Raw genomic sequence first — 24,083 nt, 5'->3', positions numbered from 1 at the left:
CCTGATGCAGCCTTTGCAAATGCAATTCTTCCCACTTGGCTTCCCAACCAGTCTCTCAACCTGTTCCTTCATCTACCTGGAAAACTCCTACACATCCCTGAAAGCCCTTCCCAACCTGCCCTGCAGATGGCACGAGTCCCTCCACCCCTTCTCTGGCATCACCTGCCTCTCCCCAATGTACATTCACTGCAACAGCCCAGAGGGTGGTGTCAGATCTGGGAGCCCCCACTCCACACACCCCATTCCCCTCGGGCAGGGGGAGGCCCACCTGTGGCGGCTTCACAAAGTCAGCCACGTCCCACAGCCGGTTCCCTAGCTCCTCGATCTGGGTCATAGAAACCCCTTTGGGTATAGTGATGACAGAGATCTGGGGTAGCCTCTTGGTAGCCTTTTTTGGCCAGGAGAGCCCACCTGGGGGCAGAGGAGATGGGCAGTGTGGGGTGTCCCCTGGCACATGGGAGCAGGGTGAGAGCTGGTTCCCATGTGTGCTGTCTCTCCCCCCAGATGCTCCTGTGCCCCAGGCCCGTGGGGGACACTGTCCACTGCCCCCCACCCGGCTTGCAGTCCCCTCACACTCCCCAGCCCCAGGGCTCCCTGCCCAGGGTGCAGCCCTTCCAGAGGCCGCTGACCCCGTTCCAGCCTCGTTCCCTCCCCCAGACCCCTGCACGGGCTGAAGCTCCAGGCAGACATCAGAGATCCAGTGTCCTCAGCCAGAGGCACCTGCTCTCCCCCCCCCACCACCACCGTGACCTGCCGACACCCCTTCCAAGACTCTGGAAAGGAGGGGGTGACACACAGGGGAAACACATCACAGCTTGCTTTTGTATCTCGCAGGCTCTGCCCTCCCTCCACCAGCCCAGCCCCTGAAGAACCAAACCCTCAACCCTCAAGCAGCCGCACTGGCCACCGCCTCTCGGCCACAGCCCAGAAAGGACCCTTCTCTTACCCCACCACGTAAGCCACGACCCCGAGCTGCAGCAACCTCTGCAAGGCGCCCACCTGCCAGTTCCTTGTCATCACGTACTTCTCCGTCTTGTAATCCAGAAGCCCCCAGCCCGCCGTGAACCCCGGGGAGCCCATGCTCCCAGCTCCTGCTGGCTGCTGGGGTGCGTGAGTCAGCAGAGCCGCTGCGGCCACAGCAGAACGGGAGGCAAAGCAGGTTCCCGAGCTGGGCCAGGCCGGCAGCTGTTCAAGGGACACTGTCACCCAGGAGGGAGGATCCAGGCTCCACCCCCAGGCCGGGGCTTGTCCTACCCCCAGCTGCCCTGGGCCTCCCTCCTCTGCAGACCCCTCTGCTGCCACAGAGGCAAGCAAGACCCTCTGCTTCTGGGGTTCATTTCCTTGGGGTGGGATAGGATGCAGGGGTGACAGGATGACAAATGCTGGGAGTGGTCGTCATGGGGGCAGCAAGAGACCAACGAGAGCTCCAGGAAGAGTGGCCTCTGAGCTGACACTTGCAGGTTCCGAAGTTCCACCAGCGACAGAGCTGGGCAGGGACAGAGGGAGGAGCGGAGGAAAGGCCGAGGAGCCTGAGCAGGAACCGGGAGCCACGGAAGGCTCCTGCGCAAGGGCGTGCAGAGGAGGCTGCAGTGAGGTGGGCGATCCAGCGCTGCAAGGGCCCCCAGGCGCTCCTGGGCGATGGGGGCGACGCTGCGACCTCCAGCGCGCTAGGCGGGACACGATGCTGCCCGGGCGGTTGCCGCGGAAACCACAACACCGGGTTGCCCGGGCGACCGCTGCCCAGGGACGCGCCGCCCTATTGGCCGGGATGGGCGCCTGTTCCAGGACGCCGCGTCCGATTGGTCGGCCGAGTCGGAGCGCCCGCCCACCTCCCGGGCCGCGCTCCAGGGCGCCTGCGCAGCGGTCCCGGCCTCAGCGCCCGCGGCTGCGCCAGGGGCGAGGGCGTGGGGGTCCCCGCGAGGGGTCGGGGGACGGGGGAGGAGGCGGCAGCCGGGCGGGGGGCAAGGGGCTGGGGTCCCGGGCCGAGGAGGGTCGGACGCGGATTCGGACTCGACCTGGATTCTGCATCAGGGAACATGGCGTTTGGGGACATAATACATCCAAGGTGGCACGTTCCACCCCCTGGACCCCAGAATGACACGATCTTCCCATGTACAATGTACATTCATCCCCACACAATATCTAAAAGGCTTAAATCACTTCAGGAGCAACAGGTGAGTCCAAGATCCCAGCAGAATCAGTCCCAGGCGGGGTCTTGTCCTAAAGCCAAGTTCCCCTCTGGCTGTGGACCGGGAAACTCAGAACAAGTGATCTGCTGCCAGTGCACAAAGACGGACAGTGACAGGAGACACGCTCCCATCGCCACAGGGAGAAAGTGAAAGGAAAACGGTTCACAGGCGGAAACACACCCTAAAACCTGCAGGGCAAACTCCATTAGATTTCAAAGTCTGAGAGTCATTTATAGAACGACATTTTAAACACGGGGCTTGAGAGAGCCGGAGTCCAGCGCTTTCCGAGGGTCTACCTGGCAGCCCTTTCTCTCCAAATGCTGGGGTGAGTGCTCCAACTTATCCACACACTGGGGAGACCACCTTCTACTCAGCCCCACCCTCCTCAGACATCGGGGTGCCACCCGGACACTGCCTTTTGGGGGAAAAGGCTCTCCCCTCTCTCAACAGTGGGGTGGCAGCCAGGCTCTGCCCAGTCCCCAGGGAATGTCCTCCACCCTCTCTGGGGCCTGAGCGACATTACTCTTCCTGAGCAGATTGCATCAAAGAACACGATTGCATCAAAGAACATGGCATTTTGGGAGACATAATACATCCAAACTGGCACAGGGGTGGGGACTGCCATTCTCACGCCCGCCCCGGGCTATCTCAGCCGATTCTGAGAGTTAGGGTTGGGTTCTCCTTCCACTTGGCCCCTCCTTCCTGCTCTCCATGTGGCTCTCTCCACTGTGGCTTGATGCTGACCCTCCATTTGAGCTGACCGATGCCCCTAGCCTACCCAGAGTGCCCTCCTCTAGAGCCTGCCTCAGCAGGGCACTGTGCGGGGTCCGGACTGGGGTTGGGCACAGCACGTTGTTGGCAGAGAGGGGCGTGGGGCACCAGCTTCTGAGCCTGGGGCACAGGCCGTGGGCCCTCCCGACCCTGTGCAGGGTGGCACCTGCCCGCCTTGACCTGATGCGAGGTGGCCGCCTGGGCCGTGACCCAGGAGGTAGAGCCACTTCTGTTCTGGATCCGGGAGGCCTGGCTCGGCTCCCGGGGAGCTCCAGGTTTGCACCGTGCTCCCAGATCCCAGCCCAGGAGGACCTCCCAGCTCCTGCTCCCTGGGGCTTGTCCTCGGTGCCACCAGCTCACCCGCAGGTCTGGCTGCACCAGATCCCCTGGGGACACAGCCCGGACCCCTCCCTCTAGATCCCAGCCCTCCACAGACCCCACATGCAGGTGCCGAAATCCCCAGGTCAGGGCTGGGGACTGGGCTGTGGAAGGGCAGCCCCTCACTCCCCTCTGACCCTGGCAGGTGCTGGGGGCTGGCTCTGAACCTCCTCTCTACTGCCCACCATGGCCTGGGGACTGCCCAGTGCTGCCAGCCTGGTGAACTTCTGCCAGAAGTTGAACCGGCTGAAGCCCCTGGAAGAGTCCACCATGGAGACATCGCCACCTCGCCACCTGTCCATGCTGGACCTCACCCTGCTGGGCGTGGGGGGCATGGTGGGCGTGGGCCTCTATGTGTTCACGGGCCCTGTTGCCATGGAGCTGGCCGGCCCGGCTGTGATCGTGTCCTACGCTGTGGCCGCTGTGGCCTCCCTGCTGGCCGCCCTGTGCTATGCAGAGTTTCGGGTCTGCGTGCCCCGCGGGGCCTCTGCCTACCTCTGCACCTACGTGTCCATGGGTGAGCTGTGGGCTTTCCTCATCGGCTGGGACATGCTGCTCCTGCTCCTGATCGGTGGCGCCACCGTGGCCCGGGCCTGGAGCAGCTACCTGGACACCATCTGCGGATACCACATCAGCAACTTCATCGAGACTTACCTGGGCATCTGGCAGGTGCCCTTCCTGGCCCCCTACCCGGACCTCCTGGCTGCTGGCATCCTCCTTCTGTCCTCCGTCTTCATCTCCTGTGGAGCCCGCGTGTCCTCCCGGCTCAACCGCATCTTCTCGGCCATCAGCCTGGGTGTCATCCTCTTCACCACCGTCCTGGGTTTCATCCTGGCCCGCCCGGAAAACTGGAGCTCCCAGGAGGGCGGCTTTGCACCCTTCGGCTTCTCAGGCATCATAGAGGGCACTGCCATCTGCTTCTACACGTTCATGGACTTCCATGCCATCACTGCCTCCAGTGAGGAGGCTCGGAACCCACGGCGGGCAGTGCCCATGGCCATTGCCTTCTCGATGGGCCTGGCGGCCACCGCCTACATCCTGGTCTCCACCGTGCTGACCCTCATGGTGCCCTGGCACAGCCTGAACCCATACGCAGCCTTGGCCGACACCTTCTTCCAGCGCAGCTACAGCTGGGCTGGCTTCATCGTGGCGGCTGGCTCCGTCTGTGGTGAGGAGCAGGTCCAGGCTGGGTGGCAACCGGGAACGAGACCCTGGAGGCTGGGGTGGGGAGGGAGACAGCACTCCCTTCCCTGAGCCCCCCGGGGGACACACCTGTTATATAACGGGGCTCAGGAAGGCTCTAATGTCAGAGATCCTCCACCCACCCACCTCCCCCAAATTGTGCCCCAAATGTCCATCCTGGACAGAGGTGACTCAGCTCTTATTAGATTCTGTGGTGGCCCTGTGACCAAAACCAGGGTGTCCCGTTCCTTGGTGGGAGGTGACAATGCAGCACCCCCGTGCTGAAGCCCCCAACCCTCTCCTGCAGCCATGTTTACCGTCCTGCTCAGCAAGCTCTTTACCCTGCCACGCTACGTCTACGCCATGGCGGTCGACGGGCTGCTCTTCCAGGTGTTTGCCCGTGTCCATCCTCGCACGCGGGTCCCCGTGGTGGCCATGCTGGTGTTTGGGTTCCTCATGGCCACCCTGGCACTGCTGCTGGACCTCAAGGCACTGGTGCTGTTACTATCCATCACGTCACTGCTCTCCCACACCTTTGTCACCACCTGCGTCATTGTGCTGCGCTTCCGGAAGGACATTCCAACCAGGTCTCCAGGTCCGACCAGTCCTAGCCCCAGGACCGAGGTGCCAGCGCAGGCTGAGGACCCAAAGCCCAGGCAGTTGCGGCCAGCCCTGAGGCCCTACCTGGGCTTCCTGGACAGGTGGGGACATGGAACGGCTGTGGCCTGGGCACTGGGCCTCCTGGTGGCCTCGGCCGTCACCCTGGGCTGTGTGCTGAACTTCGGGGACTCGGTCCTGCACCTGCCTCGCTGGGGCTACATCCTGCTGCTTCTGTCCAGCGGGGTCGTCTTCCTGCTCAGTCTCGCCGTCCTGGGGGCCCACCAGCAGCAGCACCGGCAGGACATTTTCCAGGTAACAACTGGAACCCCTGACCCAGACTAGCTCACAGCCTCTGCTGCTGCAGAGTGAACAAAGAGGGCTCCAGGGCTGGGGAGGACACCACAACCCTTTTATTTGGCATGGAGGGTGGGTGCTTGCCTCCACAACCAACAGATGCAGGGAAAGGAGGCCCAGCCCTGCCGTTGCCCCCTTAGGTGCCCCTGGTGCCCCTGACGCCGGCTCTGAGCATCCTGCTCAACATCTGCCTCGTGCTACAGCTGAGCCTCCTGACCTGGCTGTGCTTCTGTATCTGGCTGCTGATTGGTGAGTGGGGACAAGGGTGCTGGGACATGAGGTGGGCTGTGGGGAGAGGGCACAGTGGGCCTGGGGCAGCCCCTCAGCTCCCACCACCCCCACCTCCCATCCCTGCAGGACTCACCCTGTATTTCGGCTACGGCATCCAGCACAGCAAGCTGAACCTGCAGGAGTCCTCGGGTAGAGACAGCCAGGTGGAGATGGAACGGGAGATGCAGCCACTCAGCCGGCCGCCTGCCCAGGAGCCTGGCCACATGGAGCAACCCACCAGGCCATGAGGACAGCCAGGAGTTTCTGCTGATGCTTTGCACCTTTTGTTCTGGGCAAGCTCAGAGGCCTCGCAGGCCTTCCTGGGTCGGGGAGCCCCAGGACCTTAGGCTTCAGCCCTGGTGCTGAGCTCCAGATCTTCAGGGCTGGGCTGGGGCCAGCCTGGTGCAGTGGACACTCTGCCCTGCACCTGCCAACTGATGGCGACAAACTCCAGCTATGGGTGGGAGCAGGTGGGCAGGGAAGGGGCTCGCGGCCCCAGGAGATCCACAATATCACCTACTCAGCCATCCCCATTTCCTGTGCCATGTTCACTATGGCTTTCTTTGTGTATTGAGTCCCCACCTGCCCCTGGGAATCAGGTGATTGTCCCTGAGCCACAGAAAAGACTCCAAGGCTCTGTGAGGGGCTGTCAGGGCCAGTGCCCTCTACCCAGCTCAGAAGGGAGCCACACACACCCCAGGCACAACTCACACCTCCAGGGGCCAATGGGTCCCTCAACAGGACTGGGGTCAGGATACATCCCCAGATCCGGGGAGCAGAGGTAAGATCCAAGGAAGCTACCTGGAAAGGGCTGTGATGTCCAGAGAGCACTTGGCTTCCCAGGGCCCCAAGATGGCACAGCATGTGCCCTGGGGCCTGCCAGGGATGGTGAGGCCCACAGCCCCATGGGGGTATGTGCCTGTGTGGCCCCTGCCCACCTGGGCAGCCACAGGTGCACCCACTGCCCTCAGCAGACTGAGACAATTGCTGTTTGCACCCTCGGGCCTGCGTTTCCATTCTCCCAGGGCTGCAGGTCTCAGCTGCCAGAGCTGGCTCTCTGCCCAGACACTCAGGGGTTGCAGCTCACCTGGGGATGGCACCCTTACTTGAGGGGCCTCAATCCCTGGGGTTGGGGTCCCCCCATAGCACAAGGCCCACCCATGTCTGGGCTGTGTCTTCCATCCCCTGCCCATCCATGCCCTGTAAAGACCACCTGGGAAGCTGGTGGCTCTGTCAGGTTTTCCTCCCCACCGTCTACAGCTGTGACATGAGCTTTCTCTGTGGCCCACCGTGGTGATCAGGCCCCACAGGACCCCTCTCCCACCCTCTTGGCCTGCCTCCCATGGAGAGACTCAGGGTCAAGGGGCAGCAGGGACCCCCAAGGGCTTTCTGAGGCTCTCGGGATCAGATGGTCCATCCCAAGTGCCAGCCCAGCAGAACACCAGCCCTGGACACGGCTCCAAGGGCTAACGACCAGCATGCCCCCAGGGCTCCAGACAGGCAGGACTGGGTCCCGGGAAAAGTTCCAGAGCTGGAAGGTGATCAGCCAGCTGGGGGGGGGGGTCCAGGCCCACCCTCCTGACCACTGACAGCAGCATTCCTTCCAGATGTGCCTCCCTCTGGGACCAGGGCCCCCCACGAGCAGGTGCCCCAGGCTGGGGTGGGCAGCTGCCCAGACAGGTTCCTGGGCCTGGCCTGGGGCGGCCGTGGGTTCAGTTTGCACAGGATCCCTGTGCCGGTTTTAATGTATTATGTCCCCCAAACGCCACTATCTTTGATGTAATCTTGTGTGTGCAGATGTACCAGTGTTGATTAGATTGTAATTCTTTGAGTGTTTCCATGGGGATGTGCCCCACCCAACTGTGGGTGATGACTCTGATTGGATAATTTCCATGGAGGTGTTGGCCCCGTCCATTCAGGGTGGGTCTAAATTAAATGACTGGAGCCATATAAATGAGCTGACAAACAGAAGGAACTCAGTGCAGCTGAGGGTGACATTTTTGAAGAACTGCACCCTAGAGAGGAACGTCCTGGGAGAAAACCATTTTGAAACCAGAACTTTGGAGCAGATGCCAGCCACGTGCCTTCCCAGCTAACAGAGGTTTTCCGGACACCATTGGCCATCCTCCAGTGAAGGTACCCGATTGCTGATGTGTTACCTTGGACACTTTATGGCCTTAAGACTGTAACTGTGTAACCAAATAAACCCCCTTTTATAAAAGCCAGTCCATCTCTGGTGTTTTGCATTCCGGCAGCATTAGCAATCCAGAACAGTCCCTGAGCTCCATGAAGCCCTGAGGATCCCAGGACGTCCTGAGCCCCTCAGTGACCCCCGCCTCATACCCTCTGCCCTCTGCTCCCCTCCCAGCTCTCCAGCGGGATGGCCTGTGCCCACAGCTGCTGGGCAGCCCTGGGGGGTGGCAGATGCTGGAGCACCACCTGCTCACGTGTCCAGGGCCAAGGGCACCCCGGGCTCTCCCCGTCTCCATGGATTTGCAGCAGGTATCTGCCCAGAACAGAGGGCTCTGAGGCTCCCGGGCAGCAGGGGACACATGCCAAGGTGGGGGTCAGGGGTATAGGGAGCAAGAGAGTGCTCCTGGGGGTGTAAGGGTGGATGCCTTCCACCCCCACCCCAGCTTGGTCCTGAGGTCCCCAGGCAGGGTCCCCACCCTTCCCAACCTCTGACCCTGGACGGGGCCCCCACCCTTCCTGACCCATGACCCTGCACAGGGCCCGCACCCTTCCCGACCCCTGACCCTGAACGGGGCCCCCCTGGACACAGTATCTGGCTTATGGTGGAGGCAGGGGCTGGACGGCATCTAAGGCCCCTGGGCGGCCTGCTGAGGGGCTGTGAGAGCCAGCTCGGTCCACGCAGGCTTGGCCGTCACCTTTGGGGCCTTTGCCTGTGGACACAGGATGGCGGGTCAGGGCTCCGGCCACCGTCTGTCCAGCGGGCACCAAGCTCAGAGGCCCAGACACAGCTCACCTCCTTGTACTTCATCCTCCAGTAGAAACGGGCTTCTTTGTCCACGTAAAACAGCAGCAGGTCACAGCACAGTGACCTGGGAGAGGAGGGCAAGCCCATGTCCAGCTCCCCAACCCCTACCCACCCCCCAAGACCCCACCCACCAGCTCAGGGCTCCCAGGGGGCACTCACCACGCCCAGCCACGCGGCTCCAGTGCCCAGGGTGATGGCCGTGGGGATGAGCCCAAACTTCCCAGCCTGCGAAGGGAGCAGGGGCTGAGCCGGCCCCAGGTCACCCCACATCCCCTTCCGGCCTCCCCTGCCATCCCCCTGCCTCCGGGCCCTACCCGCCCAGTGACCAGGACATCGAAGCGGATCCCACAGAGCTTGAGCAGGCTCCAGGTCTCCACGCCAGGGGATGCCCACCAGTGAGTGGCTGTCCTAGGGGGCAAGACACGGTGCTGGGGCCAGCTCCATCCACTCCAGCCCGTCCTCTCCATCTGTCCCCACCCCAAGTCAGAAACAGGGGCCTCCGCTCTGTCCTGTTGCTGAGGATGGAAGGAAAACAAAATGGAAGGCAGGAAGGTCCCTAACAGACACCAGCGGTGGGTATGGGGGAGGTAGGGGGTGGCCTAGGGTAGGGAGAGCCCAGAGCAGGAGCTGACCCTACCCTGGGAGCCGGGAAGGCTCTACCTGGAAGGGACACAGGTTGGCTGGGCCTGGAAGAAGCCGCAGGAGGTTTCCAGGCATCAAAAGCAGAGAAAGTGGAGCCAGCAAGAGCAGAAGTAGGGGAGTGGGGTACGGGTGTGGAGCGAACCCCACATGGCTGGGAAGGGCTCGGGGAAGACAGTAAAGCCAGTGCAGGCCAGGCTGGGCGGGCAGCCTCGAGGGGCTCCGTCCCCAGCCCCAGCGACTGAGTCAGACACAGGGTCACACATGGTGGCAGCAGGCCCCGGGGAGGCCGTTTGGGAGACCCGAGACATGACAATAAACACAATGCAAGATCCTCGAGCACTTTCAGAATACAGGGGAAGGGAAAAAATTAGGATTGCTCTTGGGACAGTTGGGGAAATTTAACTACTAGATATATTCTGCCATTGCCTCGTTTCTCGGGTGTAGCTTTAGTGCAGGGTCCCAGAAGCCATGTCCTCATCCTCAGGAGAGGCAGAACATGGATGATGGCCACTTTGGAAATAAAATAAATCCATTTCACCCTGGAAGGCAGAGGGAAAGAGACTCAGGGTGCCCTTGGAGTGAGTCCGACAGGGAAGATGGGCTCACGGGAGAAGGGGACGGAGCCTGTGCTAGGAGAGGGGGTGCCTGCGGACGGTCCCCCCGACTGCCCACCCAGCCCCCTCCTGGGACGCCCTCTCCCGGCCCACCCCACGGAGAGCACGGAGAGACCAGGGCCCCGGGGTGGCCGGCCTGTCCCCCAGGAGTGGAGCAGGAGCCAGTGAGCAGCTGCGGCAGGCGAGGGACGGCACAGGCCTCACCGGAAGCTGTAGCTCGTCTCCTGCAGCTGGAAGGTGTAGTGGGGGCAGCATTCAGAGCCCCCAGGGTCCACATCACAGTCCCAGTGGACACAGATGCCCACCGCTCCGCCCTGCAGACCCCGCATCACTTCTCCACTGACAGGAGGCCAGAGACCCCTCTTGGAACCCAGACCCTCAGACCCACCAGCAAGGCCAGGTCCTCAAAGGCCCCCCCAGCTGCCTCCACGATGTCCCCGACCCGGAAGATGGGGCAGGGGGGCCTGGAGAGGGGGTGGTGGCGACACTGCTTGAAGTAGGAGGTGTCCCAGGTCTCCAGGGCGTTGCACCTGGATGAGGAGGACAGGATGGCAGGTGGGGGTCCTGGGGTAGAGCAGGGGGCATCTGGAGCCCCCAGGGCCTGCCTGGGCTCACTTGGAGAAGTTGAACTTGCTGAAGGTGATGGTGTTCTTGATGAAGAGTGAAGTTCTCAGCCTGAACCAGAAGGGACTTCCTGAGGATGGAGAGAGGTGAGGGCAGGTGCCCACGGCCCCTCAGGGACCCCACATAGGGGGCTGGGGACAACTCATGTGGGAACAGGCCTGCTCTCCATGGGGCACCAGCCAAAGATCTCACAGGTCCTTTGGGTCCCATTGAACATGCACTGCCCCATTTTTATGCCTTGAAAACAGATAAACTCTGGGCCCTCAAATGTCCCCAGGACCTGGGGATGGGAGGGCATTGGGTTTTGGCAGAACCGAGAGGAGCCAGGACAGAGGCTGTGCCGGGCATGCACACGGGGTCCCAGGAAGGCCCAGGGGAGGTGCTGGAAGGCAGAGCCCCCAGTTACCGTGGCTGTGTGTCCCCATCTCTCCTTCAGGATGGTCCTCATGGGCCCAGCAGTTAGCAAGTGGGAAGAAAGGGTGCTGGGTGGGAGGCAGAGTCGCTGAGGGCCCAGGAAGGGGTCTTCCTTCCTAACCAAGTCAAGCAGCTGGAGGGACGGGAGCCTCCCCATGACCCCACAGGGTACCCTAAGTTTGGGAGGCACATGGGAGCGATGGAGGTGCAATAGGCCTCACCTAATCCCACCCCACAGCCTCTGCCCCCATCACCTAACCTCACCACCCCACCTTGTGGTGATCAGGGCCGGGGTCCCTCATGCATGCTGGATCGAAGTTGGGGGGCCCGATTCAGGGCTGGCCTGGGGTGAGGCTCTGTGGGTGAAGGACGTGATGCCGGATATGCCAGGAGGGACCAGGCCACTCAGATCCACGAGAGAGCAGTCGGGGGACTCTGGCCTCTAGGGAAGCCAGGGTGTCATGTGGATGAGTTGCCCGGCAGGCTTGTGGCCTCCCAACCACGGAACGGCTCCCTGGGAACCGCGGGGAGGAGGAGAGGGTCTGAGACCAGGCCCAGGGGAGGAAGAATCCCAAGGAAACTAGAAAGAAACAGGGACCCCCTCCAAGTGTCTAAACAGTGTACAAACTGAACATCCAATAGATATCTTTGTTGCAAATGGGGAAGGGAAGGGCATTCTTGGGTTTCTCCAAGCAGAAGCTCTTCCTTGCAGACAGGAGGGGGTGGGAGGGGTTTCCTGTAGGATCGGGGCTGGGGCAGGAGGCGTTTCTCACACGAGGGGGAGGTACTGGGATTCAGACAGGAGGGGGCTCCCCTTGTGTGCCTGGGGCCAGTGTTGGTCTGTCCCCATGCCGTGCCTGGGGCCCCGGGGCCACAGGGAGAGGGACAAGAAACTGGTACAAAGGACCTGACCAGACCCAGCACCCAGGACAGGGGCCACTGGTGCCATCTGGGGGCGCACGATGGGCTGACGGTTCCCCCTGACCTCAGGCAGCCCCGGGAGAGAGTTTAGGGGTGCGGGGCCTTCGTGGTACAGGTTCCAGGGCTGGGTTTGGGCAGCCCGGGGAGGAGCAGCCGCTGTGGGGCTGAGGCCTTTCCCTTTGGGAGAAAACCCAGGTGACTGTTCTGGTCGCCAAGGGCCTCAGGTGTGGAGCTGAGGGTCTGAGAATGGTTTGATTATGTCAAGTGATCAAAGCACTTTTCTCCCGAGTCCTTTGAAGCTTTCCTTCTGGATTAGTGCAGTGACCAATAAACATTCATCATCGTGCCTAATAATTTCTGTTTGAGAAGAAACTCAATGATTTCCCCAGAAATCCATTTGGGAAAAGCAGGTCTCTGCGTGGGAAATTTTATCCGAGTGAAGCACGGGAAGAGACGGCGCCTCGATACAGAAACTTTAATAGGGAAACACATCCCGTCCCGGCACAGTGGGGAGAGGGGACAGAGGCCGCCCCCGCCCCCTCAGCACTCCTTGCCCCCCTCAGCCTCCACCGCGTCCACGCCCACCTCCTCGTAGTCCTTCTCCAGGGCCGCCAGGTCCTCGCGGGCCCCCGAGAACTCCTCCTCCATGCCCTCGCCCACGTACCAGTGCACGAAGGCGCGCTCGGCGGACACGAGGTCGAACTTGTGGTCGAGGCGCGCCCAGGCCTCGGCGATGGCCGTGGTGTTGCTCAGCATGCACACGGCCCGCTGCACCTTGGCCAGGTCACCCCCGGGCACCACGGTGGGCGGCGGGTAGTTGATGCCCACCTGCGGAGGAGGAGGAGGGGATCAGGGGAGCTCGCGTGCACCTCGGGAATGGCGGTCACCGCTGTACAACTGGAGCCGTGGGCCCCGGTTGAGCTGATGACCTGTAGAAACCGGTACCGTATTTCCTTGGCAGTGTCCTCTAATAAGCTGTAACACCACTTTTGGGATTTACCTGCACAAGTAGTATAGATTTCTCCGTATTAACTTCACAGTATATAACGGCAAAACTGGAAACAAACTGTCTTTCATAGGAACTAGTTAGATTACGATGTACCCAATGACCATCAGGTCGTCAGGGGCTCCATGTGGGCACAGTGAGGTTCTCACCCATCAAGGGGTGCCCTCCCACAGCTTGACCGCCAGGCCCGTGGCCCCTCCAGGTGGGATTCTGCCCACTTCCTGTTCCTGGTGGCCGCCTGTGTGCAGTGAGCTGGGTCTGTAGCCCACGTGGAAGGAACGGCCCCTGTGCAGTGCCTGCGGATGTCTGTATGTCACCCAACATATAACAAGAGGCACAAGGCACAGAACATCTCTCAAAGGACAAACAAAAAGCTCTGGGGAGAACCTTACAACACCGAGAGTGAGCCCTAGTAGGGTTACGGATTATAGTTAATACTGGTTCATCAAATGTAATAAACCGACCAACTAATGCAAAATGTTAGCAGGGAAAACTGTGTGTGAGGAGAGTATATGGGAACTCAGCTTTCTCTATGTTCTTTATATAAACCTACAACTGCTCTAAAAACTTTTTTGAAGCTCTGGGAAAGGAGAATAAAACCTCAGCTTTTCAGCCTTCTACAGTTTTAACACTTTACCATGAATGTGTATTAAAATAATTTTTCTAAACGTGGACAAGATTCCTTGAAGATAGTATGCTCCTGAGCAAGATGATGTTAAAGTCCGGGGGATGTTAGAGACTCGGCCCCTCTGGCTGGGGGACCTGCTCCCTCACTGCTCCGTGGCCCTCCCTCCCGGAGCTGTGTGCTCAGTTGAAGGGGACAACCTTCCCCACTAGAGGAAACCTCCAGTCAAGGGCACCCAAGCAGCTGCACCCCCTGCTAGCACCGTGCCTCCTGGCCGGGGCTGCCTTGGGTGTTCTCATCTCCAAACGTGACACTGGAAGCAAACGGCCTCTGCCCAGGCAGAGGGGCCTGATAATGACACACCCAGAAAGGACGCTTCCGGACCCAGGCTTTCAGGTCTGCAGATCTCTGATGTCAGAAGTAATGTTTTCAGGTCTATGAAGGATGTGGAATTTATCCATATCTGTGAGTGACTTTACATCTCTCAACTTAAAACTAAGCTCCCAGAGACATTCTGTATCAGCCTGTCTAAAAGTGGGGCTGACGGACATCCAGAGGGTTCGACAAGGTGTGTGGTAGGTGAGCTGTGGTCCCCCAAAGGTGGACAAGACACACGGGCTCCTGCTCCTTCCTTGTGTCACTTTCAGTCTGGAATGACCCTGGGATTTGCAGCTGCCCGACCACTTCCTTAACTCCTCAGGGTTTGCAGACGTGAGGCCGTGGCTCACAGTCCAGGCTGAAGCTTTGTCTCACCCAGAAAACCAACTGTGGACAGGGGCTTTTACAAGAGTGCAAACTTCACGAACCCAGGTGTGGCTAAGGCACTCGGCCCAGAAATCACAACAGGCCTTAGAGCCTGAGAGTCTATCATCTAGTTTCCCATCACGGAAGATATTTCACTGTGAGATTAAAGATGTTGGAGGGAGCCACCTCGTTATCAGCAAGATTTTGTGTGTGAGGCTGTGTTCCAAGGCTCAAAAAAAAAGCAGTGAGCTGCTCCTGGCCTGCACAAGGAACAGCACATAAAGAATGTAAAATTCTATTTACAAAAACTAATGTTTTGTCCAAAATGGACTAACACCATGATCAAGGTTCTATTTTTAACAGGCAAAATGAAATTGTAGACCCCCACAACTTTCTAACTGCGCAGTGGAGTACCAGGGAGGACACACCAAGGACTGCGGTCAGACCGCCTCTGAATTCTGTCCCCTTCACTCACTCCACTGAGGCTCTGAGACCTTGCAGCTGTCTCAGCCTCAGTCCCCTAAAGGGTAAAATACCGATACTGCGGCCCTGTGGACTCCGCAGGGTTGTCTAAGAATAAGGATGTGTAAACTGGCCGGTCGAGCATAAGGCACTTAGTGAATTATTACTAAATTTGCTTGCTCCGTGGCCCAGCTGATGTGGAATGGCAGACCGTCCCTGAACAGGCCCAGCACCGGGGACAGCACGACCTTGCAGGCAAGCCGCCCCCTGCCCGGCAACACGCCACCCTCCCCGCTCCTACCTTGAACCCAGTCAGGCACCAGTCCATGGACTGGATGGTGCGCTTGGTCTTGATGGTGGCGATGGTCGCATTGACATCCTTGGGGACCACGTCCCCCCGGTACAGCATGCAGCAGGCCATGTACTTGCCGTGGCGCGGGTCGCACTTGACCATCTGGTTGGCCGGCTCGAAGCAGGAGTTGGTGATCTCGGCCACGGACAGCTGCTCGTGGGAGGCCTTCTCGGCGGAGATGACCGGCGCGTAGGTGGCCAGGGGGAAGTGGATGCGTGGGTAGGGCACCAGGTTGGTCTGGAACTCGGTCAGGTCCACGTTGAGGGCCCCGTCGAAGCGCAGGGAGGCCGTGATGGACGACACGATCTGCCTGATGAGGCTGTTGAGGTTGGTGTAGGTGGGCCACTCGATGTCCAGGTTGCGGTGGCAGATGTCGTAGATGGCCTCGTTGTCCACCATGAAGGCGCAGTCCAAGTGCTCCAGGGTGATGTGGGGGGTCAGTATGGAGTTGTAGGGCTCCACCACGGCCGTGGAGACCTGGGGCGCCGGGTAGATGGAGAACTCCAGCTTGGACTTCTTGCCGTAGTCCACCGAGAGCCGCTCCATGAGCAGGGAGGCGAAGCCGGAGCCCGTGCCGCCCCTGTAGCTGTGGAAGATGAGGAAGCCCTGCAGGCCGGTCCACAGGTCCGCCTGCGGGGACAGGGGCGTGAGTGCAGCCGCCCAGGGCAGGGCCAGGGCCACCCGCTCCCACGGACCCCCAGCTTGCATGTGGCACGCTCGGCGGGAAATGGAAGGGGGCCCGAGAGATGTGTGGGTAGGTTTTAGCACACAACTCTGCCCACCACTCGGACTCAATTCTGCCCCGAGTTTTGGCAAAACGTCCTCCCTGTGGCCAGCCCAGGCCCCCTTCCCATCCGGCACGTCTTTGCCTGGAGCCCCCCCGGCGCCCTCCTCACCAGCTTGCGGATCCAGTCCAGGACCAGGTCCACGATCTCCTTGCCGATGGTGTAGTGGCACCGGGTGTAGTTGTTGGCTGCATCCACCTTCCCGGTGATCAGCGGCTCCGGGTGGAAGAGCTGCCTGTAGGTCCCCGTGCGCACTTCGTCTGCAGACACAGGGCGTCCCGTGAGCCCTGCGGGCCAGCCACGCTCCCCAGGACCCGCCCGAGTGCTGCTCGCCTCCACCAAGCAGACCTGGTCCCCGTGGGGCCACAGTGTGCAGGACACACGGAGACCATGACGGTGCCACACACGAGCCACAGTGTGACGGAGGCTCTCGGAAAGGTAGGTCAACTCGCAGGAAAGGCCGGCACAGCCAGTCCCCGGGAAGCGGGGGAGGTGGAAGCCCCTCATGCACACGGCTCCCACACAGGTAATTCTACAGTTTCTTTTATGCTCCTGGCTACATGAAAGGGCATTAAAAAATCTTTTTTTAATCCCTAAATACCAGAGGATCACCCGGTCAGCACGACTTCTGCCGGGCAGTCCCACTGGCACCGTGCGTGGCCTGGGTCTCACGGGCTTTAAGTGATGTTCTGTCACCCTAGGTGGCCCCTGACAGGGCCCTCTTTGTGACTCTGGTTGGAAACCTCCGCGGGCTCCTCATCTGGAGGAACAAGGGACACTCTGCCCCTCCCTGTACTTCTGACTGCAGGTGGAGATGGTGGACGAGGCCGTGCTCAGCACTGGGGACGGCACCCACCCTGCAGCCCGAGGGCCCCTTCATAGCCTGTCTCACGGCCACCAGGGCAGCCCGTCCTCGGCAGATCAGGTCCTCCTAAATGAGGAGAGGCTTCCCGTGGGCGCCTCAGACACTAGCATCCACGTTTTGTGCCCCGAGGCCCTGCCCTCCCTGCAGAGGGCTTCGGGGAGCAGTGTCTGGCCCCGGGGCCTGAGCACTTACCCACCACAGTGGGCTCCAAGTCCACGAAGACGGCCCTGGGGATGTGCTTGCCGGCACCCGTCTCACTGAAGGTGTTGAGCAAGTCGTCCCCGCCGCCGATGGTCTTGTCACTGGGCCTCTGCCCGTCAGGCTGGATGCCGTGCTCGAGGCAGTAGAGCTCCCAGCAGGCACTGCTGATCTGCACCCTCGCCTGCCCCACATGGATGGAGATGCATTCGCGCTGTGGACAGAGCACGGGGGCCTTGGTCTCCAAGTCACGCAGCTACACCGCATGCAAGCGAAGACTGGTAGAATATCTCATTTTCTAAAGGTTTTCTCAGACATAGCCTCCCAGGAGCTTCCCGTGACTGTTCTTACTGGAACACCTGCCTATCCAACCTGGATAGACACCTGGAATAGGAGAACTGTCATCATAAATTCATCTTCCAAGCAATCAAATAATGTTAAAAGTTATCATAGGTCGCACGTCTTTGCAGAGCATTTCTGCAGGCTCCTACTTCAGCGGTGCTTGAATAGTACCCAGCGCTCGACTCCCTCGGTGACCAACCAAGCCAGCCCTGCTGCCCCCTCACAGTGCCCCGGGACACCTCCAAGGCCCCACTGCTGCTCCGGGGCCCCAGTGCCGCCACCTCTCCTCAGCCACCCACCCGGAAACCACAGCCCCGCAGGTGCACCAGGATGAAGACCAGGACTCGGAGGCCACCATCAGCCGCCAGATCCACCTGGAGCCCTGCAACCCCATGTCGACCTGTCGGGGTCTCACTCCTTCAACTGTGAGCCTGTGGCTGCAGAGCCTTGCCGAGTATTTCCTTCACAATCTCGTGAGGACAGAGGACGTGCTGAGAAATGTATGGGGCTGCAGAAGCAACAAGGTGGCTGAATCTCCCTCCAGGACATCAGGACATCACACACGACTGGGGGTGTGTGACACTTGGAAGAAAGGGTGACTCACAAACCAGCCACTGACACAACCCCCACCTGGGTTGAGACTCCAGTGAGCGAGCAGGCGAAGCCCATCACAGAGCTGGGTGAGGCAGTACCCCATCTGTGCGGGATGCCCACCCCCCGCCCCCCAATCTGGCTTGGCCGAGTGTCTCTCTGGGAGGCACACCCTGGAAGACAGTGATGACGAGCGCTGAGCCTTAGGCCGGCTTCTGGGTCTCCGGGGCAGTGCGTGCACGCTGGCTTTACCTTGACCTATTCTAGAAGCCGGATCGACATCCACCAAGTTCATTTATACTATTCCTTCAAATAATGTAATTTTGCACCCCTCTGAGACAAAATATAAAATGAACAGTCAAGCAATTTTGTTGGCATCCAAAGACCAGATTTACCACCCTGTATTAAGCAACGGCTTAGAAAACTGGACAAAATATACAAAGCTACAGTTCCCAGTCACTGGACAACAGACAACAGAAGACAGCCCATTCCTCAGGGCAGGGAAAACCAGGAAAGTAAGCCCTGGAATTGCTCCAGCCACAGCCTGGGGAGCTTCCAGGATGCAGCGGAGGGAGGAGACACCCAAACAAAGCTCAGCCATCCCCGAGCTGAGGAGAAAATGCGGTGCTCACGGAGGCAGAGGGGAGGGCGGCACAGACGGAACTCTCCAGACATCTGCGGAAAGTCCCACGTGCGTCTCCAGCTGAGCACTGTGGGCCAGGCTGGGTCAGCAGGACGATCCCTGCAGCGCGTCCCACAGGGCTGGAGCAGACCGTGTCCCTGTTCCATCAGAGCGGGAGGACGGCCGAGCTTCAGAGCTCTGTCCGGAGGTCTCAGAAGGGCCCCCGCCAGCGGCTCAGCCGAATGAGACCTAAGCTAAAGGCTATTTCAGACCCACCTAGGAAAGCTTCACAATGCGCTGCAAAAGGACCAAAGTTTTCCAGGTAACTTGATCGCATCCAAAGAGCAAAGATGCTTAAAGGAATACCAAAAAATCTAGCACCCAACAATGTAAAACTCATAATGCCTTGAATACAACCAGGTATTCAAAAAGAAAGTGGGTTAGGAAAATGTGACCATATGAAGAGAAAAAGTAATCAATAAAAACAGACTCAAAAACAACAGGAAGAATAATGAGACAGGGACATTAAAATAGCTATTATATTTATATCCATATGTCTGGGAAGGTAGAGGAAAGAATAAGCATGAGAGTGAGAGACAAGGATAAAATAAAACATACCTGAACCAAACTGCTAAAGGCAAAAAGGACAGTGTCTAAAATGAAAAATACCCTGAGTGGGATGAATGGCAGATCAGTGCAGAAGAAAACATTTTGAGGACTTGGAGACACATTAATTGAAACCCCCGAAAATGAAACACAAGGGGAAAAAACTGAACAGACTCTCAGTGACCACCGGGGCCACCTTGAGCCGCAGACTGCGTGTGCAATCGGGAGGCCTCGGAGGATTAGGAGAGAGGGGGACGGAAAAAATGTTTAAGAGTGAATAGACGTCATAAAGTTGACATCCCTTTTCAACGTGAACAGGTTAGGGTGGTCACTGCCTAGACATCCCTGAAGATCGGGAAAGTGATTAAACTAGAGGAAGGGGTAGAACAGACAAGATGGAATTTAACAAAGGATGATGAATGCTGAATCTCTATAAAATTTTCTTTTTCTTAGTTGCTGGGGTACCAGAATAGCTAGAAGGAAAGAACTGAAACTGTGGAAACTGTAACCCATAATATTCTTTGAAATTTGCTAACTACTTCTTAAATTGCATTTGGAAAATTATTACTTCTATGTATATATGTTACATTCTATAATAAAAAATATGATTAAAAGAAGGAATGAATAGATGAAAAATTTCCAAATTTCATGAAAACTATAAACTCACTGATCCAAGAAGCTGAATAAACCCTAAGTAGAAGAAACATGAAGAAAATGACACCGAGGCACATCACAATGGAATCGCCTAAATCCACTGAGAACAAGGCAAGGAATAAAGACAGGTTACCTAAGGAAGAAAAAGATGAGGATGAAAGCCGCCTTTTCATCAAGAACAGTGCAAGCCAGAAGAGACGGAGGCAACAGACATAAAGTCTTGTAACCTAGAATTCTACACTCAATGGAAAGATTTTTCAAAGAGGAAAGCGATTCTCTCCAGTTAAAAGGAACTATCCATACGTGCAACAACGTGGAGGAATCTCAATTATGGTGGGTGAAAGAATGCAAACGAACAAAAAAGAGTACATTCTCTGTGATTCCATTTATAGAACATTCTAGAAAAGCTGATTAGTGACTGCGGGGGGTGGTGCAAGGCAGGAGGGAGGGACGACACAGCACAGGAAACGCTGGGGAGTGACGGATAAGTTCATTGTCTCGATTGTGGCGAGGGCTTCATGCATTATGACTATGGATATGTTAATATACGTTATCTCATTACACTACACACTTTAAATGAGTACTTTATGTCTATACCTCAACTGATTGTACACTTTGTATAACTGCATCATATGTGAATATATCTCAATAAAACTGAATTATTAAAAAAAATTATCCGACAGTTACCTCTGCTCTCCCTGTAACTTCCTTTGGCGATATTAGAAAAGATCATCAGTTACATCACTAGTTTTTATTTCTCAAAGCCTTTCAAAAATAACCAAATAAAACCAAAACACCCTGGAAACCATACTTAGCTACCCATTTGTATGAGTACTTGTACTTTGCAAAACATTCATGTACATTATCTCCCGGAATCATTTGCCTATGAGAGCCGCGCAGGTGTGCAGGACGCGCACCTGGTGGAGCAACCCGGGTGCAGCCCCGCGCGGGGAACAATAACCCACATGTCCACACGCGCCGGCACGGGCGCCAGGGCTCCCCGTGCAATGGAAACCAGGGTGCAATGGTGCGCACTGCGCGCTGCCTCTGTGCACGGAGGGAGGGAACAAGGGCCCCATCCCCATTCGCCTGGTTTTGCTCGGAAACATAAATAAAAAGAAACATAAGAAAAATATCTAGTAGGGGACCCCGGACCTTGCAGCGTAACCCGTTTGCTGCCGTTCTCGCTTCCAGACCGTGTAAACGTCCCCTACGGTCCCCAGTGCCCTCGAGGGTCACAAACAGGAGAGAAAATCAGGAGGGCGCGGGGCTGAGGCGCCGCGGGTCCCGGATGGAAGGTTCCAGAAGGGCTCGGGCTCTGCTCCCCGCCGGGGCAGCCGGCACCTTGCGGAGGGTGCCCTGCGCCCGGTCCCGGCCCCCACGCTCCCCGGGGCTCCCCACACTCCCCGGAGCTCCCCATGGCCGCTCTGGACGCCCTCCGGGCCCCGGCGCCCCCGAACACCCCCGGGACCCCGCGGCAGGACTCACCATGGCGGTCGCCGCCTCCCCTCAGCCGCACGCTGCACGCCGCGCCCTGATTGGCTGGCTGCCCGCGCGGCTGCCATTGGCTCCGACACTTCGGGGCGGGCCCCAGAGCCCGGGATCCCTGCTCGCGATTGGCCACTTTAATGCTCCGGCAAGGTCTGATTGGTAAACGGTTTGGGCGGGAAGCGGCAGCGCAGGTCGCGCGGCCGGAGCTTCCCCGGGGCCGAGAGCCCGGAATGCGCAGCCGCAGAGTGCGCCGCGCGGGGGGCTTGACGGGGCGTCGGAAGTTAGGAGAGCTCGTGACTGTGCAGGGGCTTTGCACGCTCCAGCGTGTGCACATGCATGTTAGTGCCCAGGCCCCCCCAAGGGCAGACATGATCCCCGCCTCCTGCAAGGCCGCGTGACTGAGTCCCATGTGATGAGGTCCAGAAGGGAAGCCGAGGAGGGGAGCTCCAGGCTGAAGGCAGGGAGGGGTTACGCGGAACTTTCCAGAAACAGAGACCTGAGGGGTGTGGGGGGGTCTTGAAGAGAGAACCGTGAGCAAGTTTCCAGGCAGCAGAGGGGCGTGGATAGGGTGTTCCGGGCAGTGGGGGACAGGGAGGTGTGAGCACTGGAAGGTTCCCCCAGGCACCGGGGCTGGGTGAGGAGCGACGCTGGAGCTGCCGAGTGATGCCCATTCGGGTTTCTCAGAGAGACGGAGTTGAAAGCTAAGCACCGAGCAGGAGAACACATGGCCTGTGGGCCGGGAAAACCTGTCTCCCAGGGCCTAGGGCGTTCAGGGCTGTTAGGGATCCAGACGAGGGGAGATGCGTTGTCACCATCACAACATCAAGTACAAACGGGGCTGAGCACAGGCTAGACTGACCACTGTACTAGTCAGTCCACACGGGCTGATCCCAGGCTAGGGTGACATTACAGAAGCATAAACAGGGCTGAGACTAGTCGAGTTCCCGCAATTTCAGGTATTAGCTTTTGGCTACTCTACGATTCAGAAAGAGAAAAACTATATAATGATTCAGTCATCATACTCATTTGTTAATTCTTAAATTCTCGGTTGTAGTGCTGTGAAATACTTAGAATGAGCAAATTCATAGGCACAGAAGGCTGAAAAGCAGTTGCCATGGTTGGGAGGAGAGAGGAGTGGGGAGTTACTGCTAAACGAGTATGAGTTCTGGTTTGGGATGATGAAAATAGTCTGGAATAGATAGTGGTGAAAGATACAGAGCATGGTCATGAATGTCAAAGAATTGTCCACTTAAAATGGATACAAATATTTTTATGTTCTGCACGTTTTACTGCAATTAAAAATAAATGTATATATTTTTAAAATCGTGGTAGAGCTGAGTTCAGCCTACTGGAGGTGGAGCTGTCTCATGGGGATCCTCTACCATGAATTACCTCCCTCTTGGAAGAGAGGCTGTATGTACTGTACACCTTATTTAATCTTACGATTATGCCCATTACAGAACGGCATTCTTCCTTCTGGGATTATATCCCGGAGATACAGCTCCATACAAAAATACAGGGGCAAAAGGCTGTCCATTCAAGTGCTGTTGGTAACTGCAAACTTTTGGAAGCCACCCGAATGCCTATGCACAGTAGAGAAGCTGAATAAGCTCTGGGACGTCCCCCAAAGGAATACTATACAGATGTGAAAAAGCGTGGCTTGATTTCCAGGACATATTATTAAGCAAAGTAAAATACAAACAAACATATGTAGTATGCTACCTTTTGTGTAATAAAGAAGGAAACTAAAATAAGAAATAATAAAAAATGAAGGGGCCTGAATTATATTTTTGCGGAGGCAGTGCAGGACAAGAGACCTCTTCTCACTTATGTGTAGGTGACACCTGAGGCCCGGGGTGGGGCGTGGGGGGCTGTCCTCCCTGCAGGAAGTGGAACCTGTCTGAGAAGTTCTTCAAGATGCTGTCAGGCCAATAGCAGAAGGGGTGGAGAAGGCTGGCTAGGGCGCTGGGTTCCAAGACACACCGTCTTGTCCTGAGCCCACCTTCCCACTGCCATTGAGCCAGCCAGGCGGCAGGTGCCCGAAGATCCAGTTCCACCAGCCGCCTAGATACCTGAAAACACACTTAAAAAACTAAAATAAAGTCCTGGGGGAAGAGGATGCCTGTTTTGGTTTGGTTGGGTTTTGCTTTGCTTCATTTGGTTGCTGTTTTGCTGCAGACAAGCGAGCCCCCTTTTCACACCACCTTTTTCACTCTCTGAGCTGCAGGAAGAGCAGAAGGAAAAAATCAACCCGAAGGAGTGTGTGGGCTGCCTGGTGGCACCGCATAGTGACTAGTGGGGGACTGTGTCGGGGTCCCCCAGGGTCCTCCATGCCCGGCTGGCCATGCTGTCAAGGGTGGGGCCTGTCACTGGAGGCTCCGCACAGGTGGCCTCGGTTCTGGGCTTGTCCTCTGGTTCCCGGACCCCGGGACACACCATGGCATCAACAGGCTGCTCTTCCAGGTGTTTGCACACGTCCATCCTCGCATGCAGGTCCCCGTGGTGGCCATCCTGGTGTTTGGTTTCCTCACGGCCACCCTGGTGCTGCTGCTGGACCTCGAGGTGCCGGTGCAGTTCCCATCCATCAGGTCACTGCTTGCGTACTCCTTCGTGGTCACCACTGTCATTGTGCTGCGCTTCCGGAAGGCCTCTCCACCCAGCTCCCCGGGCCCAGCCAGCCCCAGCCCCGGGACCAAGGAGCCCAGGTCCTTCTCCAACCGCCTCCAGCTGGTGGCCCCTGAGCCCGGGTGGTTGTGGCCGGCCCTGAGGCCCTACCTGTGCTT

At 58.2% G+C, this 24,083-nt stretch overlaps 2 protein-coding genes across 2 annotated transcripts; one reads left to right on the top strand and one right to left on the bottom strand.

Moving 5' to 3' along the window:
* Window positions 1-2,455: 2,455 nt before the first annotated feature.
* LOC119524846 (cationic amino acid transporter 4-like) lies at window positions 2,456-5,992 on the top strand. Its single transcript, XM_037823479.1, has 5 exons — window positions 2,456-2,514; window positions 3,484-4,506; window positions 4,828-5,432; window positions 5,615-5,723; window positions 5,832-5,992. Exons 2-5 carry the CDS (start codon window positions 3,525-3,527, stop codon window positions 5,990-5,992), a joined length of 1,857 nt encoding a protein of 618 aa, XP_037679407.1. The 5' UTR covers window positions 2,456-2,514; window positions 3,484-3,524.
* A 2,885-nt stretch (window positions 5,993-8,877) lies between these two features.
* LOC119524845 (tubulin alpha-3 chain-like) lies at window positions 8,878-23,587 on the bottom strand. The gene is made up of 13 exons (XM_037823478.1): window positions 23,583-23,587; window positions 23,303-23,372; window positions 21,154-21,751; window positions 20,727-20,856; window positions 17,967-18,100; window positions 17,636-17,718; window positions 16,989-17,208; window positions 16,043-16,191; window positions 15,096-15,776; window positions 12,512-12,785; window positions 9,191-9,209; window positions 9,057-9,150; window positions 8,878-8,967 (listed from the first exon to the last, which is right to left on the bottom strand). Exons 1-13 carry the CDS (start codon window positions 23,585-23,587, stop codon window positions 8,878-8,880), a joined length of 2,547 nt encoding a protein of 848 aa, XP_037679406.1.
* Window positions 23,588-24,083: the final 496 nt, after the last annotated feature.

Source organism: Choloepus didactylus (assembly GCF_015220235.1).
Source record: "Choloepus didactylus isolate mChoDid1 chromosome 23 unlocalized genomic scaffold, mChoDid1.pri SUPER_23_unloc1, whole genome shotgun sequence".
Taxonomy (NCBI): Eukaryota; Metazoa; Chordata; class Mammalia; order Pilosa; family Megalonychidae; genus Choloepus; species Choloepus didactylus.
The sequence above is the reverse complement of the archived record's forward strand: the minus strand, read 5'-3'. Positions and strand labels throughout refer to the sequence as shown.

Coding starts and splice junctions, on each gene's coding strand:
- LOC119524846 (XM_037823479.1), top strand. CDS start 3,525: ATGGCCTGGGGACTGCCCAGTGCTGCCAGCCTGGTGAACTTCTGCCAG. Junction 5,433..5,614: donor ACCGGCAGGACATTTTCCAG/GTAACAACTGGA, acceptor TTGCCCCCTTAG/GTGCCCCTGGTGCCCCTGAC. Junction 5,724..5,831: donor CTGTATCTGGCTGCTGATTG/GTGAGTGGGGAC, acceptor CCATCCCTGCAG/GACTCACCCTGTATTTCGGC.
- LOC119524845 (XM_037823478.1), bottom strand. Junction 16,192..16,988: donor CTTGGAGCCCACTGTGGTGG/GTAAGTGCTCAG, acceptor CTGTGTCTGCAG/ACGAAGTGCGCACGGGGACC. Junction 8,968..9,056: donor ATGTCCTGGTCACTGGGCGG/GTAGGGCCCGGA, acceptor CTCCCTTCGCAG/GCTGGGAAGTTTGGGCTCAT.